Here is an 18,285-nt window from a genome sequence, read left to right as displayed (position 1 = left end):
CAATACTCTTTTCTTTTTTAAAAAATTTCAGTTTAGTTAATAAGGATTGGCTGTAAGCGTGTATTTGGGTAAGAGCTGAAATATTCATTAACTTGGGAAGTAATGTGTCCGATCCTTTGGGATTGGTAGAACTTTCTTATATGATGACTAAGACTTTCAGTAATCATCATATTAGACTTGGGTGTCTGGGTGGAGGGCTAAGGCTGGGTTGCTTTAAGGTAACTGTTGTTGGCTTCTTGGTAACCAGTAAAAAGAAAAAGGAGGACTTGTGGCACCTTAGAGACTAACAAATTTATTCGAGCTTAAGCTTTCGTGAGCTACAGCTCACTTCATCGGATGCATACAATGGAAAATAACCAGTAAGGTATTATAGAAACTGTTTTGTTAGGGCTTGGTAAATCTAAGTATTGGCATATCTGGGACTGTCTGCTCCATTCTTTGCAGTTTGCCCTAATTAAGTAACCCCATTGTGGCTCCCCTGGGACCCTAGTCACATATTCATATAAATGTTTATTCTTGAAGAGTCCAGTCAAGGTGCTTAACTTTCTGGTAGTTAATCTCCTCCTCCCTCCATCCACAAGTGGCATTAGCATATAGTAAACTGAGTTATCAAGACATTTAAGTAAGCACCATGATACTATCAAAAACATAGGCTGCTGTCTGCATCAAGGCATTCTTGTTGGAATATCTAACAATATTTGGCCATAGCCAGATAACCGGACAATTGACCAGCTTGCAAGCCTATACGAGAGAGTCAAGTAATCAAACAAATTCACACAAAACTAGAAATGTTTTCCAGCCTCTGACAATAAGCTTTTATTACATCTGCACATTTACCCATATGTATTCAGGGTTTAAAGGCTCAGCCAAAGCAGTTACACATATGAAACTATAAATCAGTGCTGGGAACACAAAACCACACCCCATAAAACAAGGAGTTCACTAAACTGCATTTTCAAAGACGCCGATAATACCAAAAGAATGACATAGTCCAACATGGAAGTTACCCACAAAACCCAATACAATAGATGCACTCCGTATTTCATTAAGCAGAGTTACAGTAACCAATTACAACTAAATGAAATAGCCAGTGTTAGAAAGCACTTTCTTCATCGTCCAGTTCAAGCCCCTGTATCAAGCATAATTTTAAACAGTTAAGCAAGTCTCAAGACACTGTGAAATACAACTGTGCACAGAAGGTAACAATTGCCTTAAGTTTCAGGTGGAAACAGCAACATTTTGATATCCAAACGCACAAATACAGATACATTGGTCACCAAAAAATAACTTATCTTGAGAGAGTTACAGTCTGTTTCTCTCTGCTTACGTGAGATTTAACTCAATACATATTACTGTGCTGGGGAGGCAATAAGAATGTACAGGATAATTCTCAGATTGTGGATACGGAAAGTAACAGTGCAGATACCACGTTGACGAACAGAACAAATAATAAAAAGGTGAAGAGATCAGTTTAGGTAACAACAGATGGGATTCTCTTATTTGACTAAATATACACATGAATTCTCCATAATCAAACCACAAGACACTGACTAAGGACAGGCCCACACTACAGACTTCTGCAGGCACTGCTGTGTCAGTCAGGGGTATAAAGAAGTGTGCTCTCTGGCTTATCTAGCTGTGCCAGCAGAAGTCTGAAGTGTAGAGACAGCTACACTGGCAAAGCTGTCAGCTTATTTCACTCATGGAGAATGGTTTTACCATACCGGCACAAGCATTTGACTGGCAGAGTATACTAGGACTCCTAAACAAGTAAGACACTCCTAGTGCAGACACAGGCTAAGACATATCAACACAAGTGACATGCAGTTCACATTATATTCACAAATTTTTAGGCACTTTATTCACAGACATTTCTAATGCACTCAGCACTGTATTACATGAATGTAGTCATGGGATGGATGGGGAGGGAGAGCAAAAATTGGTCACAAAAGTTACACCACACCACACTGAGGAGCGCTGACCAGGTGGCAAGAATGCATAGGTGGCATTTCTGTCTCATTTATTTAATCACAGACAGCGAAAACGGCTGTGATTTCAGGATTTTATTGATTGATTGATAGATACATGGAGACGCATTTAACAGCATGGAAGATGGAGCCCTGAGATTAGTCTAGAAGAAAAGGCTTCACCCCTTCCCCCGCCCCCCCCAACAAACAAAAGTCAGAGGTAGAAAATGAAGGAAGGAGAAACAAGGGGGTATTTAAGGCACCCAGGGATGGAGGTTGTGGAATTTGTGTTGGAGAGAAGGGATGAAGTCCAGGTACAGAAAGAGATATTTGTTTAAAAATTAGATTTCTAAAATTTCATCTAATTCTGTCAAGAAACTGAGAAATCTACATAGTCACTGAAACCCCAAAATGTAATTATAAATCTTTAACACAAAATTTGTCTTGTCTATTTTATATAATGCATGTTTAAGTGCCCTAGCTCCATACCTCGCACAAGCTCTCCCTCCATCACTTGCACTGCTTCCTTTCCACTGCCTCTCTCACCCGTTTCCCCAATGAGGCTATCCCCCTCCCCAATCTGAAATAGACAGCGAGAGCCTTCCATTCCCATTTTTTCTTTGTTAGTGCCAGCGTGGGTTTTTACCTTACTTCTGTGATTGATTATTCACAGGGTAATATCACATTCACTAATTAACAATTATTTTTAATGCATGGATGACAGTGTATTTATGATTGCAGCCCACGTACAACATAAAAACCTTAAGATACATTAAAACAGGCTGTTTCATGCAGTAAAAATCTATAAGCCAACATGAATGATTCCTGGTAATCATTTTTCAAAAAATGGTTAAAAATGCCATATGTTCTAACCGATAGACTACAAGGTGGATTCAAGCAAAAATCTTGTGATAACTTATGCGCTATTTAGGGCAGAGAGAGTCTCTCTTTTTTGGAAAGCAGAATGCTCTAGTGCTACCACATTTTTAATAAATATTAAAATAATTACTACTATTATTATGGTGCATATTGTAGGATTGCTACAGTGTAACGGAGAACAGAACAATCAAGTTTTCAGGCAACTCATAAAATGTGTTAATAGCATCTTTTGACAAAATATACTATTCCTCAAAATAATTGTGCATACAATATTTTTACTGTATAGACTCATGTCCCTATTAGTTCACTCACTGACCAATAAGAAATTAGAATACCCAAGCACAATATCCTAATGGATTCTTTCTGTAAAACTACTGTGAGGCACATAAGTGCCTCACATTTCAAAGCCTGTTTAAAAACAACTTGAGGGTCATGAGAGAAAAACTAGACAACTTTAAAAGGTGATTGTCCTTCCCAAATTACAAACTTAAGGCTTCACTATGCTAAATCCTTACAATCATGGGTGGGCCCCTTCTACAACATAAGTAAATGGGTATATATTGGAGCAGCCAATTTGCTATGGGCTCTACTAAAAAGAGGAGAACTTAATTCCTGCCCTTCAACTAAACAGATGAACTAAACAATGGCTTTATCACAAGCCATGGAGTAAATTAATTTTAATTTTTTAAAAAATAAAATAAATACATACAAGTGTAACGTGATTTTGCTGGCAGATTAATTTTGTAGGCTGAGCAGAGAAGAGGATTTTAAGAATGGATTTGAATGGACTGAGACTACTTGCTCCTCCAGGATAAGGCGCAAATTCTAGGCCAAGAGGCCAGTATGATGGAAGGAACAAAGAATACCACGTAATTTATGTCGCTCAGGGTTGTGAATCAATCAGCCACCCCCCTGAGCGACATAAGTTACACTAAAAAGAAAAGGAGTACCTGTGGCACCTTAGAGACTAACCAATTTATTTGAGCATAAGCTTTCGTGAGCTACAGCTCACTTCCTCGGATACATATGAGGAAGTGAGCTGTAGCTCACGAAAGCTTATGCTCAGATAAATTGGTTAGTCTCTAAGGTGCCACAAGTACTCCTTTTCTTTTTACAAATAAAAACACGGCTGTTACTCTGAAATAAGTTACACTGACCTAAGCGCAGGTATGGACAGCACTATGTTGCTATGGGGGGGGGGGGGGGGGAGCTTCTCCCATCTACATAGTTACTGCTGATCATTGCGGGTGGATTAATTAAAGTCGACAGGAGAACTCTCTCCTGTCAGCTTAGCATGGCTACACTAGAGATCTTACAGCAGCTCAGCTGCATCCAAGCAGTCTGAAAGCTTTGGGAGAGTTGCAGGAGCAGTTGAAGGCAAAGGGTATGAAGGGATAAGGGCAGCAAATGACCAACAGTAAAAAAAACAACAAAAACAATGTAGCAATGGATCCAAAACGGTCTTCTCCAGTGATTTTCACTACATTTGATTAATTTATTCATACACTACTTGAGAAGACAGGCAACACAATTCAAGCAATATATACCTTGAGGAGACTGATGAGTCACTTTTCTTATTCAAACTGTGCTTGAAGTGCAAATAAATTAGTTGTCACACTGCAACTCACATGTTCTGGTATTGGGATCCCTACTGTCATGGATATTTAGTTTCAAAATGTCACCACTGGCTTCTAGAATTGGGAAGAGTCAATTTCACTACATTAGGGAAGGAAGGGAGCAAAGAAACGTGAGTGTAGAGAGTGCATTAAAGTAATCACTATTCTTCATGCAATAATATTCTGGCTACTTTACCTAATAATGGGTGGTTGATGGGAGTTGTGGAAGAAGTTTTCAAGGGAACAAGTGTGATGCTGTGAGAGGACTGACTCTCCCCAGCAGTGGTATATTCCTCATGAAAGGTTGCTTTCTGTGCTGTCCAGCACAGGAGCAGGAGCACCAACTAACTGATTGGACATGAAAGCCACACCTTTCAGAGCTAGGTCTGGAAACCTAGCCAAAGGGATTTAATTTTATCAAGCTGCTGCTGGAGTGTGTAAAATGAACCTAACTTAGAAAGAAAAGGAGTACTTGGGGCACCTTAGAGACTAACAAATTTATTTGAGAATAAGCTCACAAAAGCTTATGCTCAAATAAATTGGTTAGTCTCTAAGGTGCCACAAGTACTCCTTTTCTTTTAGCGAATACAGACTAACACGGCTGCTACTCTGAATCCTAATTTAGGAGAGAAATTCTTTTACAGGTGTTATCTAGAAAAAGCTCTGAAGTTCTGTATTTGCTAAACAAAATAAGAGAACTAAAAAGTGAACCTATTTCTAATCAACATTTGACTAAAAACTACTTTGCAAAACTCAGAGTATGTCTCAGTTGACTCTCTCACCAAATAATTTCTCTGGTTAGTCTTCATCTGCACTTGAATGTACAGTAAACATATATGTTGCATCTCACCTCCTATCATTTTAGAATGTAAGCTCTTCAGGACAGTGACCATTTCTTTGAATACAACTGTTCAGTACCTAGCACCACAAAACCCTGATTGTGATTGTCGTCTGTGGACACTACACTTAATATCAATATTAAACATTAACTAGCAAGGCTGTAATGTTGTATGGAGCAGGGACTTTTTGCTGTGCATTTGTATACTACCTAGTATGACAGGTACTAAGTCTCCAGCCTAAGTCCATGACAAGGCTTCTAGGGACTACAGAAATACAAATAGATTGTCTTTGGCGCACACGAGGGGACATGTGGCTTTTCATTTGCCTAGACTAGGACCTGAACGTGCAGAGCAGCTTGTTTTGAGATATTTTACCTATCATTTGAATTTCAAACACCACTTCTCAAGACTAAAAGTATGCTGTGGTAAGAAAGGAATATTTACCATTCACTCTACTGCCTGCGTGTTTAATTTTGTTTATTTTTAAAAGAGAGATTTATTTCTCTCAGATCCCCACTGGGTATCTGATTAGGCAAACCAGCATAGCAATAATAGCAGCTAGCGATTTGTTTGGCTAGTGTTGGGCCAATTTACTAGTAGTGGCTTATATTACTCATGTTCTACATGGGAGATGAAGGGTATCCAATTGGTTTGGTTTTTTAAAATGTTATTTTTTCTTGCTACCTCCATGCCCCAACCCTGGATTCAGTCTTGATGAAGCAAAATGGATATTAAACTCAAATTAAAGTGTGTCACAGCATTATTACTGTAGTCTTGTACAGGGCCTGTATGAGAGCACCTTGCACAGTTGAACCAGACACCAGAGCTTCCTTCACCCAGAATAATCTTCAAGAGAAGATTTTTGTTTTGTTGAATTATGGAGTTTTTAAAAACATGTATTTTCTCAGCCTAAATAAAACTGAATGCCAGGACCTATTCACAACTTTTAGCACTACAACTGTGAATCAGAATACCTGGGAAACAGCTTAAAAAGAAACAAACATCAATGGTAACTTCACCACAAAGTAAATGCTCAACTGAATAATGTCTATACTGACAATGGGGAAATAAAAACAAAATAAAGATGTTGCCTCGTCCCTCTACAACATGGAAAACTCAACTTCCTGCAACAAGTTCAAATGAGCTCAAAAGGAAATACTACTACAGATAAAAGGCTAGGGTGTTTTTCCTCCAGTGAGAAACTCGCAGTTTGCCTCTAACCTATTCAAAAATAGCTGACCATTAAGCATGCGTATTGATAGAAATAGGAGTTAGAGGGGGTGGTAGAGGAGATTTTATCCTCCAGATTCACCAAAACTGATGAAGGTTGCTTGGCCTTTACTTATTACATTTTTCCTAGTCAATCGCAAGGCGTAGTGGCAGAGAAAGAGAAAGAACTGTGTTTACCATAATATACTGATGAAAAATAAGGAGAGAGACTTCTTACCGGCATATCATTTTTGTTGTCTGTACAACTTTCATCCTTTTCTACTTGAATCTGCTCATGGCTTCTTGATTTTATAAGGTTTTCGACTGGGGTTGTGTCTTTAAATTCTGCCTCTGAACCATTCATTGTATCAGTTTCATCATTTAGAGTAACAGTATCAGACATCCTCATTAGAGAAGGTTACTTTAAAATTCTACAGGAAATAAGGAACCTTTAAGAGGAGAAAGAAAAAGTATGTATATTTACTCTATTGAGCTGAAATTTTATACTAATTCAAAAAGATTTACACACACACACACACACACAGAGTACTTTCAACAGACTTTGCCACCAAAAGGACATTTTCCCCACCAATTTATTTTTTTCCCCACTCATGTCTTGGGTCATCATGAACGAGCATTCATTTTAGTTCTATCACCTTAATCCAGATGCATGCTACAGGTGCACATTACAAAAGAAAAAAGGCATGAACTAAAAGTTTATTCTAGTATATCATGGTAGACCCTTGATTAACTCCCTGTATATATCTTATACATCAGCGTTTTCATATACACCACCAGGTTTCAGTTCTAATAAGAAATTGAAGTTCCTCTAATTCAAAGACAGAATGTTGATTTGAAAAACTATAGGGAACTGGTCTGGTGGGTCAGTAAGCCAACAAAATGAACTACCGTGCAAGATTCACAAACTGAATGAAAACTTCCATATTGTCTGTTTCCCAGTCAACTACAGTCGACAAGAACAATTGTAGATATGACATTACATGTCAAAGGTAATGAAACTGGTCACTGCAAATTTCTTAATTACCAGAAACAGAGACAGCATTGATGATTACAATGGTGGAGAAACAGTACATTAGATGATGATGTACAAGAATAATATAAACATTCCATAGTTCAAATAAATATCTGAAGTCACCATCCTACCCGAGTCACAACTTCTTGCAATGCCAGTTGTCAGGAATGTATGAAAACAATAAATCTACACTTCATCCAAAACAAAACAACCCCCCCCACAACCCGCCCCACCCCCCAAAAAAAACCAAACACCCCTCCACACACACACACACACACACAATCACCCTAGGTAGAATGAACTTAAATTTAAAACATTGATTTTATTTTTACATTTGACAGGTTTTAATTAAAAATAGAAAAATCTAGAGCACAGTTTATGTCAGTCACATCCAATACTTGTTCCTTATTACCTGATGTATCCTACAGATTTGGAATTGTGGTCTCCCACAAAAATAAAATAAAATAATCCAACGGTCCTTTTCACAGTCGTCAACCAAGATGTCAGTTGTAATGAACCATCTGGAATATGGCAGGAGGAGTCCCATGTCCTTGTCACCAGTGTAGAATCTTGGACTGAACTATACTGTCTTGGATCAAGAATACCATCCCTTTTAGATGCCTAAAACAGTAAAAACAGTTCCACTGATAACTTCCATTAATGAAAATCTGGAATATTTCTTGTAAAACTAAAAACCAAACAAAGTTAGCATTTTTCATTTCCATTCAATTTTGTCATTTTTGTTCTACTTATTTAAACTGGAAGAAGCTGTAATGTTTTTTACCAATTTGTAAGCAATTCCCAAAGTACAAATTAATAAGTAGTTATAATAAACATATCAGTATGTCTAGTTACATCAGGACAAAGTAACGTCCCTAAGGCACATAGCTATTTTCTGGAATTGGGCTGTAATAAAGAATTCTTTCAAATATAAATATAAAACTTGGAAAAAAATAAATAAATAGTTACTGGCAGTTGAAACTCATACAATTCTTGGCAGGATTATTCCTGTAAAAGCACCATATGCAATTCATATTACAAGGCCACATCATCCTTCACGGATCCACCCCAGGTACCTTCTACATGCTTCCCAAGATACACAAACAAGTGAACGCAGACAGACATCATATTTCACCATAACACTCTTACTGAAGGAATATCAGGACTCTAAAAGCCATCCTATAACCACTCAAGCCAGTTTCCTCCAGGACACAACTCACTTCCTCCCACAGAATGCCATCTTTGCCCCCATGGACATCATCTCCCTACACATCAGTGTCCCTCACAAAGATGGCATCACTGCCTGCCTCAAACGTTTACCACAAATATCTACCATAAAACAAGACAATGGACAACACTCAAATATCTACCACAAATGTATCACCAAACTCATCCATTTCATCCTCACCCTTAACAACTTTACATTCAACAACAAACACTTTGTCCATACTATGGGAACAGCCATGGGTACTAGTATGGCTCCCTGATTTATCAACCTTTTCATAAGCCACATTTGGAAAAATGTGCCACAAACTCAATGATATACCTGACATATATCAATGATACTTTCATCCTCTAGACAGAGGACCAAAAACTCCCTCATCATCCATCAAACTTTCTCTAGAACACTCCCACATAAGCAGCAACTTCCCAGACACCACAATCAGTTTCAACAATAGAACTGTACAGACAACTACTGTATATACAAGAAACCCACCACCAGAGTTGATTTGATTTAAATCATTGGTCAGGAAGACTCGATTTAATCATGGTTTTCTACATAAAAGTGCATTCTTATTGGTTGTTATAGACCTTAATACATATTCTTCACAACTCCTAGATAGATGTAGGTTTCATTTTTAGAAGGTACAACACTATACATTTTTAAACAGTGATTTATTTTGAGAACTTGTCAGATTAATTTTATAGCTATATCAGAAAATGAATGATTGTTTGGTTATTTCATTTACCAAAAGGTAATTGAAGCAGATATTTATGAAGTCATTGGGAGGTGAACTATCTCCAATTCAACAGATTAATCATTAATATTTTGAGGATTTTCCTGATATGCTGTATTAGGAGGACACCACCACCATTTAAATTTATTTACACTAAAACAACAATGTTAAGTGTTCTGGATTTTTTTCTTCATTAGGAAACGTATTTTAACAAAAAACAAGCAAATGCCCCTCACTTCTCACATTTATCTCCAGACTTTATTTAAATCTGATTTTTTTTTTATAAAAATGCTTTGAGAAAAAACCTGATTTTTTAATTTTTTTGAAATCATTGATTTTTATCCATCCTGATCACCACACTTTCCTCCACAGATGCATCTATCACCCCAAACACACCAAGAAATTTTACAGTCAGGCATTCAGACACCATAGAACATCCTCCGAGAAGAAAATCTGGGATATATGCTTAAAACCGCCTTCACCAAACAAGGACACTCCACCAGAAAAGTAGATCACATTATGGGTTGGGCGACCCAAATATTCTGAGACAACCTGCTTCAATACAGGAAGAAAAACAAACAAAACAAACAAAAAAACCAACATACTCTCAAGTTGTCACTTACCAGCCCACACTGGAACTCAAACAGCTTATCAAACAATTACAACCCATAGTTAATGGGGACCATAGCCTCAAAAATCTTTCCCGAACACCTTCTTCTGGCCTTCAAAACACCCCACCACCAGCAGAAGCAAGCTTTCCACAGACCAGGATATATCAACTCAAAGCGGCACCAGACTCTGCCGAACAGATGCAAAACCTGCAGATATATGTCCACTGCGACGATGATCAATACTCCTCCACCATACATCTTTCAGGATCCATGCGTCCTATCCTGCTCATCACAACATGGGGTATACATCAACCAGTGCATTAAATGACCCAACAACCATCTGTGAGTGAAATCAGACAACCACTGAACTCTCGTATGAATTCACACGAACATGATAAAAAACAAAAACACCCTATCACCTGTGGGTGAACATGTTTCACAAAAAACATTTATTCCATATCTGACCTCTCAGTCCTCGTCCTCAAAGGAAACCTGCACAACCCCCCTTCAGAGAACGAGCCTGGGAGATTAAATTCATAACTCTACTAGGCACTAAAAATCAGACTCAATAGAGACACCGGTTTTATGTCTCTCTACAGCAATCTGTAAACCCACTAAACCCCCTTTTTTGTCTTATGACTGCATAGGTGAATTATGCACTTCATCTTGAACGGTCCCTTGTAACATATGTTGTTAACTCCTTATGCTTAACAATCTGTTCCACCTTTATTTAGCTGCAATACACTGAGCACCTTTCCCAGACCTGAAGAAGAGCTCTGTGGAGCTCAAAAGCTTGTCTCTTTCATCAACAGAAGTTGGGTAAATAAAATATATGACTTCACCCACCTTGTACTTTGGCTACAAGAGACGTTGTTTTGTTCAATACAAAGTAATTGAACTCTGGCCAGGATTTACAAATCCTAGAGAACTGTTGCTCTATCATCTCTCTTTCTAGAAGTTCTCATCAAGAAAAACAGCAGTTTTTAAATTTGAAATAGTAAGTACAACAAAACCTCCAGCACCAAATCAAAATATAATCCACAAACATGATAGAGAACGAAGCATTCAAATAATGAAAAGATAATCATCTCAACAATTCAGTTGAATCATCTCAACAATTCAGCTGAATGATTCAACTGTGATGCCATAAGCATGTGATAAGTGTATTTTAAAAAAAAAATCAGTTATTTAAGAAAATGAGGATATCAGGTTTGTGTTAGATGGAGGTAAATCTGGCTCTGTAATGAGAAACAGTAGACAAGTTTGTTGAATAGTTATAAATACAAATTTATTCAAAAGAACTGAAAAAACAGTTAGAGAATTATCTTTGGAATCATGTGATTTAAGAGTCATTCCATGCTGAGGGCCAAATCCTGCAAGAGGCTAAATACATTTAGACAGACATTGAGCACCCATGGCACAATAGGATGAGGTCGCATTTAGCATCTTGCAACATCAGGGAATTCGACAATGAAACATATTTCAAGATGTGCAAAGCAAATCTTGGTGGTTTCATAACCTATGATGAAAAGTTATGTTATGGTACACTATTATCTGTGTTCTGAAAAACAAAACAAAAAACTGTGTAGATCTAACACCATCACAAAAAAATAAAATGTACCCTAATGCAATGGAAAGGGAGCACCTGAACAATATATTGACTTTTCATAATACTCGGGGGAAAAAATCCACACCATATTTTTAAGGAAGACATATAAATAAGAAGATAAGTGGGGTTATAATAAAAGGAAGCAAAGGTTGCGGGCCTAGTAGATTTATCCTGTTAGACAATGGATCCTTTGCGTCCTTCTAATTACAAATCTTAATAAATAATCAAATAAATAATACCTTCTTATACTTATCATATACACTTACATATACTGGACTCTTTTTACCCATTACAAGTGCAGCCAAAATTTGGTCTAGAAGGCAATAGCTCTTAAACAATACATAGCAACACATCATGGTACTTTAGTACAAGAAATGAAAAACACTGTACCAATAGAAACTATGGAGATAGAAATAAATCTCCAAGGCACTGCAATTAACATCCTCTCTCTCACAAAAAGTGGTAACAGATCTTTATTTATCACCAGTGGTCAGGAACTTGGTTTTACATATCATCTGAAAGACAGCACAATGCCCCATAATGTTACAACTGAAGCATTTCCTCAGAGGGAGGAGCACAATGAATTGAATCAACAGCACAACAAGCTGCAGAACCAAGGATTACACGCAGGCATGACCAAATCTGATCACACTTAGTTTATGAAATTTGATGAGATATGCAGTCCGAGGTGGTATGTACATATTAAGCCACTACGATCCATGTATTAAATGTACTTTACATTTTAGTCAGGACTCCAAGACATAGTGCCCCATGTTAAAAGAAAAGGAGTACTTGTGGCACCTTAGAGACTAACCAATTTATTTGAGCATGAGCTTTCGTGAGCTACAGCTCACTTCATCGGATGCATACCGTGGAAACTGCAGCAGACTTTATATACACACAGAGATCATGAAACAATACCTCCTCCCACTCCACTGTCCTGCTGGTAATAGCTTATCTAAAGTGATCATCAAGGTGGGCCATTTCCAGCACAAATCCAGGTTTTCTCACCCTCTACCCCCCCACGCACAAACTCACTCTCCTGCTGGTAATAGCCCATCCAAAGTGACAACTCTCTACACAATGTGCATGATAATCAAGGTGGGCCATGTCCAGCACAAATCCAGGCTCTCTCACACACCCCCTTTTCCCGGGGACACACACATACACACAAACTCTCTCTCCTGCTGGCAATAGCTCATCCAAACTGACCACTCTCCAAGTTTAACCAGAACATCCTGGGGGGGGCGGGGTAGGAAAATACAAGGGGAAATAGGCTACTTTGCATAATGACTTAGCGACTCCCAGTCTCTATTTAAGCCTAAATTAATAGTATCCAATTTGCAAATGAATTCCAATTCAGCAGTTTCTCGCTGGAGTCTGGATTTGAAGTTTTTTTGTTTTTAGATAGCGACCTTCATGTCTGTGATTGCGTGACCAGAGAGATTGAAGTGTTCTCCAACTGGTTTATGAATGTTATAATTCTTGACATCTGATTTGTGTCCATTTATTCTTTTACGTAGAGACTGTCCAGTTTGACCAATGTAAATGGCAGAGGGGCATTGCTGGCACATGATGGCATATATCACATTGGTGGATGTGCAGGTGAACGAGCCTCTGATAGTGTGGCTGATGTTATTAGGCTCTGTGATGGTGTCCCCTGAATAGATATGTGGACACAGTTGGCAACGGGCTTTGTTGCAAGGATAAGTTCCTGGGTTAGTGGCTAACACCAACCTGGCCACTATGGATGTAGAAGCCCTACACCAACATTCCACACAAAGATGGACTACAAGCCGTCAAGAACACTATCCCTGATAACGTCACAGCTAACCTGGTGGCTGAACTTTGTGACTTTGTCCTTACCCATAACTATTTTACATTTGGGGACAATGTATACCTTCAGATCAGCGGCACTGCTATGGGTACCCGCATGGCTCCACAGTATGCCAACATTTTTATGGCTGATTTAGAACAACGCTTCCTCAGCTCTCGTCCCCTAAAGCCCCTACTCTACTTGCGCTATATTGATGACATCTTCATCATCTGGACCCATGGAAAAGAAGCCCTTGAGGAATTCCACCATGATTTCAACAATTTCCATCCCACCATCAACCTCAGCCTGGTCCAGTCCACACAAGAGATCCACTTCCTGGACACTACAGTGCTAATAAGCAATGGTCACATAAACACCACCCTATACCGGAAACCTACTGACCGCTATTCCTACCTACATGCCTCCAGCTTTCACCCTGACCACACCACACGATCCATCGTCTACAGCCAAGCTCTGCGATACAACCGCATTTGCTCCAACCCCTCAGACAGAGACAAACACCTACAAGATCTCTGTCAAGCTTTCTTACAACTACAATACCCACCTGCGGAAGTGAAGAAACAATTCCCAGAAGTTACCTACTACAGGACAGGCCTAACAAAGAAAATAACAGAACGCCACTGGCCGTCACCTTCAGCCCCCAACTAAAACCCCTCCAACGCATTATTAAGGATCTACAACCTATCCTAAAGGATGACCCAACACTCTCACAAATCTTGGGAGACAGGCCAGTCCTTGCCTACAGACAGCCCCGCAACCTGAAGCAAATACTCACCAACAACCACATACCACACAACAGAACCACTAACCCAGGAACTTATCCTTGCAACAAAGCCCGTTGCCAACTGTGCCCACATATCTAAAAACAAAAAAACTTCAAATCCAGACTCCAGCGAGAAACTGCTGAATTGGAATTCATTTGCAAATTGGATACTATTAATTTAGGCTTAAATAGAGACTGGGAGTGGCTAAGTCATTATGCAAAGTAGCCTATTTCCCCTTGTATTTTCCTAACGCCCCCCCCAGGATGTTCTGGTTAAACTTGGAGAGTGGTCAGTTTGGATGAGCTATTGCCAGCAGGAGAGTGAGTTTGTGTGTGTGTCCGTCCCCGGGAAAAGGGGGGGGGGGTGAGAAAGCCTGGATTTGTGCTGGACATGGCCCACCTTGATTATCATGCACATTGTGTAGAGAGTTGTCACTTTGGATGGGCTATTACCAGCAGGAGAGTGAGTTTGTGCATGGGGGGGTAGAGGGTGAGAAAACCTGGATTTGTGCTGGAAATGGCCCACCTTGATGATCACTTTAGATAAGCTATTACCAGCAGGACAGTGGAGTGGGAGGAGGTATTGTTTCATGATCTCTGTGTGTATATAAAGTCTGCTGCAGTTTCCACGGTATGCATCCGATGAAGTGAGCTGTAGCTCACGAAAGCTCATGCTCAAATAAATTGGTTAGTCTCTAAGGTGCCACAAGTACTCCTTTTCTTTTTGCGAACACAGACTAACACGGCTGTTACTCTGAAACCTGTCCCATGTTAAGTACTTTTAAAGCAGATCATTGTTTTTGAAAACTAGATAGCCAATCAAGTACTACCACAGTGAATATATATATATTTAGAAATGCTCATTAATGCTGCTTCTATTCTCCCCACCCCAGCTCTTCTATATACCAGTTTTATTTACTCTGTGCAGAAGAGTAAAGCTCTTAACCTACAGTGGATTCAAAATGGAATCGAGACACAGCTACCAGAGCTTCCCTACACTGTGAATTAAGACAAATTAACTAAACATCCATGTTGACGCAGTCATTCAGAAGTAAAGTGGTCTTAGTTTTCTGTAGCTTAATCTTCCCTCCTTTCATAAATGTGTCTGTTCAGGCAAATCCTCAGAGCCATCCTTCCCAGTGCTTGTAAGGAAATCTCCGCCCCATGCATTTTTTTGTAGGAGGAGGAGGGGATTGGGACAGGAGAGAGGAAAGAGACTAGCCAATGCCTGTGGGTTGTTCATAGGTTTACCTCAACTAGTTTGGGTGTGTTAAAACGACATCTGAGTAAAGACAAAGCCTCTCAGAGAAAGGACCTTTGAGGATTTATCTGTTTAGGACTTGCCACAAGAGCCATTCTAAGTTTTCTCTCTGTCACTCATTCCAGACAAAATTTAAAGATCATATATACTCACATTTTTAGATGTATCTTTCCTTAGGGTTCTTGAGAACTAGTAGATACATTTTTTTAATGTGAAGGAAAAGCGAAAAGAACTGGCTTAGAGAGGAAATTCCTTAGACACACCTTGTACTAATGGAAGACAGAATGAGCATTAACAGAGAAGCATTTCACCCAACCTGGACAGACTTGATGGCTGCAAGAAAACAACTTTTAGGATTCAGTCCTTCACAGATAGAGGCTAAAAGAAGAGCACTGCCAGCTTAGGAGGGTAAGACTATGGCCCTGTTTTGATAGTCAAAGGGTGTATTTTTCAATAGTAATGGGTCAATCGAGTTAACACAGAATGATTGAAAATCCCTGTCAAGATGCACACTAGCACTTCTGAAGCAAAGCTGGCTGTATTTTTAGCCTATGGAGGGATCCTAAAGCAGGCAGCATCGATAGGTGCTACTATGATAGGAAGTACAGGGACCCTGTATTTCAGATGCTTGGACCCCCTTCTGAGCAGCTTTTCTAAGGGCACATCTTCACTGACAATGTTAAAGCGCTGCCAAAGCAGTGCTTTAATGTGGCTTGTGTATTCACCACGTAGCGCTGGGAGAGAGCTCTCCCAGCACTCAAAAAACAAAAAACCTCCACGAGGGCAATAGCTCCCAGCGCTGGTGCACTGTCTACACTTTACATCACTGAAACTTGCAGTGCTCAGGGGGGTGTTTTTTCATACTTCTGAGCAAGAAAGTTGCAGTGCTGTAAAGTGACAGTGTAGACAAGCCCTCAGAAACAGGAGGATCCGTGCAAGAGTAGAAGCTGCTGCCATTACCCCATGTGGAACACCAGAGAAGAAACTAGAACTGTGGCATGAGTAGTCCAGCAGAGGGCACCAAAACTCTACTGCACCCTGACTAGGATAGCTTTTGCCTGCTGATTTGGAGATCAAGGCCAAATCCGTACATTATGAGTCAGTGTCTAGGACACTAACATTTTTTTGTTCTCCGTCTTTTAATTTACTTCCCCATTGTTCCTAATATGTGGGTTATTCTACAATTGTTCTGAAATTAATCCCATGATGCAGGATGCAGCCAGTTCTGTTTAGCTGAATATTAGCAGGCCATGTGTTCCAAGTTTCTTTGAATCATCATCCAGCTCGTGTATATAAAATACTTCACCATGATTGTTTGATCTCACCTATACTGCTTCATTTGAAAGAATATGCCACACTGCCCAATGCAGTTAGAAAAAGTTAATACAATATCCCAGCATTATGCAAATTCATCTCCTTCCTTTTCCAAAGTGTTGGCACGTAGGAAGAGATTTGTGGACATGGACTTTACAGATGTGCTCATATTTCAGATTTTTTGAGGCAAGAATGAGTCTAGCAATTGAGAAAAGAGAGCATTAGTCTGGGCCCTATAATAAACTATAACTTTAAGAACATGTATACATTAAAATTAATACAGTCAGCTTAGAGGATTTCTTAGATAAATCCTTTAGTCATAGGCATGTAGATGCAAAAAAAAAAGTTATAAACCTGTAAGAATTTTATATATATATATCAACTGGAAGGCTTTGTGCAAATTTATCCATGCTGTACCCCAGTGACTTCAAAAGATTTACATCCAGGATGAATTTTGATCTTTTTACCTCTACTACTAATTACACAAATATATTATTTTCAAAAGTTCAATATAACCCAGGATAACTTAAATCACTATACACTGCATTAATATTAGAAGCTATTTTTATTTGATCACTACAGTTTAATATTTATTAATATACATTTCAAAGACACATACAGTAGAACCTGAGTTATGAGCACCTCAGGAATGGAGGTTGTTCGTAACTCTGAACAAAATGTTCAGAAGTTTACAGCTGAACATTGACTTAATATAGCTTTGGAACTTTACTATGTAGAACAAAAATGCTGCTTTTAACCATCTTAATTTAAATGAAACAAGCCCAGAAACGGTTTCCCTACCTTTTCAAACTTCTTTAAACTTTCCCTTTATTATTTTAGTAGTTTATATTTAACACAATACGTATTGTATTTGCACTTTTTTTGGGGGGGGGGGAGGTGGTTCCTGATGCTGCCTGATTGTATACTTCCAGTTCCAAAGTGCAGTGTGTGGTTGACTGGTCAATTCATAACTCTGGTGTTTGTAACTCTGAGGTTCTACCGGATAATGGTGAATCATAAAATACTGCATTATTACTCCTCTTTTTCTCAAATGAATTAAGACTAGGATGTATTATACTATGTACATTATAAGTCTTATTGCCTAAGACATCTAGAGAGAATTTTAACAAATCCAGCTGGACAGAAATGGCTTACTTTACCATAAGGTCTTGATAGGTCAGAGCCTCCAACCTCTCTTTGGAGTGATATGTAAATTTTCCTTCTCTCTTGGTTGAGGAATTAGGGTCCCAGGACGATGATTCTGGTTAGTCTTAGGTCTTTATGTACTTATGAATGGTACTAGTAAGCAGCACTATTTTATCTATACCTCACATCAGGGAGAAAACCACCACCAGATAATTGAGTAGATGTTTAAAAATCCCCAAAATC

At 38.9% G+C, this 18,285-nt stretch overlaps 1 protein-coding gene across 12 annotated transcripts in view; it reads right to left on the bottom strand.

The window, feature by feature from the left end:
• R3HDM1 (R3H domain containing 1) overlaps positions 1–18,285 on the bottom strand; it is a 167,092-nt gene that overhangs the window by 97,665 nt on the left and 51,142 nt on the right. For 10 of the 12 annotated variants that reach the window (XM_073305337.1, XM_073305338.1, XM_073305342.1 and 7 more), the window contains exons 1-2: positions 7,956–8,044; positions 6,749–6,959 (exon numbers count right to left, since the gene is read on the bottom strand). The exons of 1 other annotated variant lie outside the window; for it this stretch is intronic. In XM_073305337.1, coding sequence (XP_073161438.1) covers positions 6,749–6,919 — 171 coding nt within the window. In that variant the 5' untranslated portion in view covers positions 6,920–6,959; positions 7,956–8,044. Of the gene's footprint in view, positions 1–6,748; positions 6,960–7,955; positions 8,045–18,285 lie in introns of those variants that run through there. One more of the 12 variants, XM_073305348.1, reaches the window with a different exon arrangement.

The sequence above is a fragment of the Lepidochelys kempii genome, chromosome 11 (assembly GCF_965140265.1).
Source record: "Lepidochelys kempii isolate rLepKem1 chromosome 11, rLepKem1.hap2, whole genome shotgun sequence".
NCBI classification, from domain to species: domain Eukaryota; kingdom Metazoa; phylum Chordata; order Testudines; family Cheloniidae; genus Lepidochelys; species Lepidochelys kempii.
The sequence above is the reverse complement of the archived record's forward strand: the minus strand, read 5'-3'. Positions and strand labels throughout refer to the sequence as shown.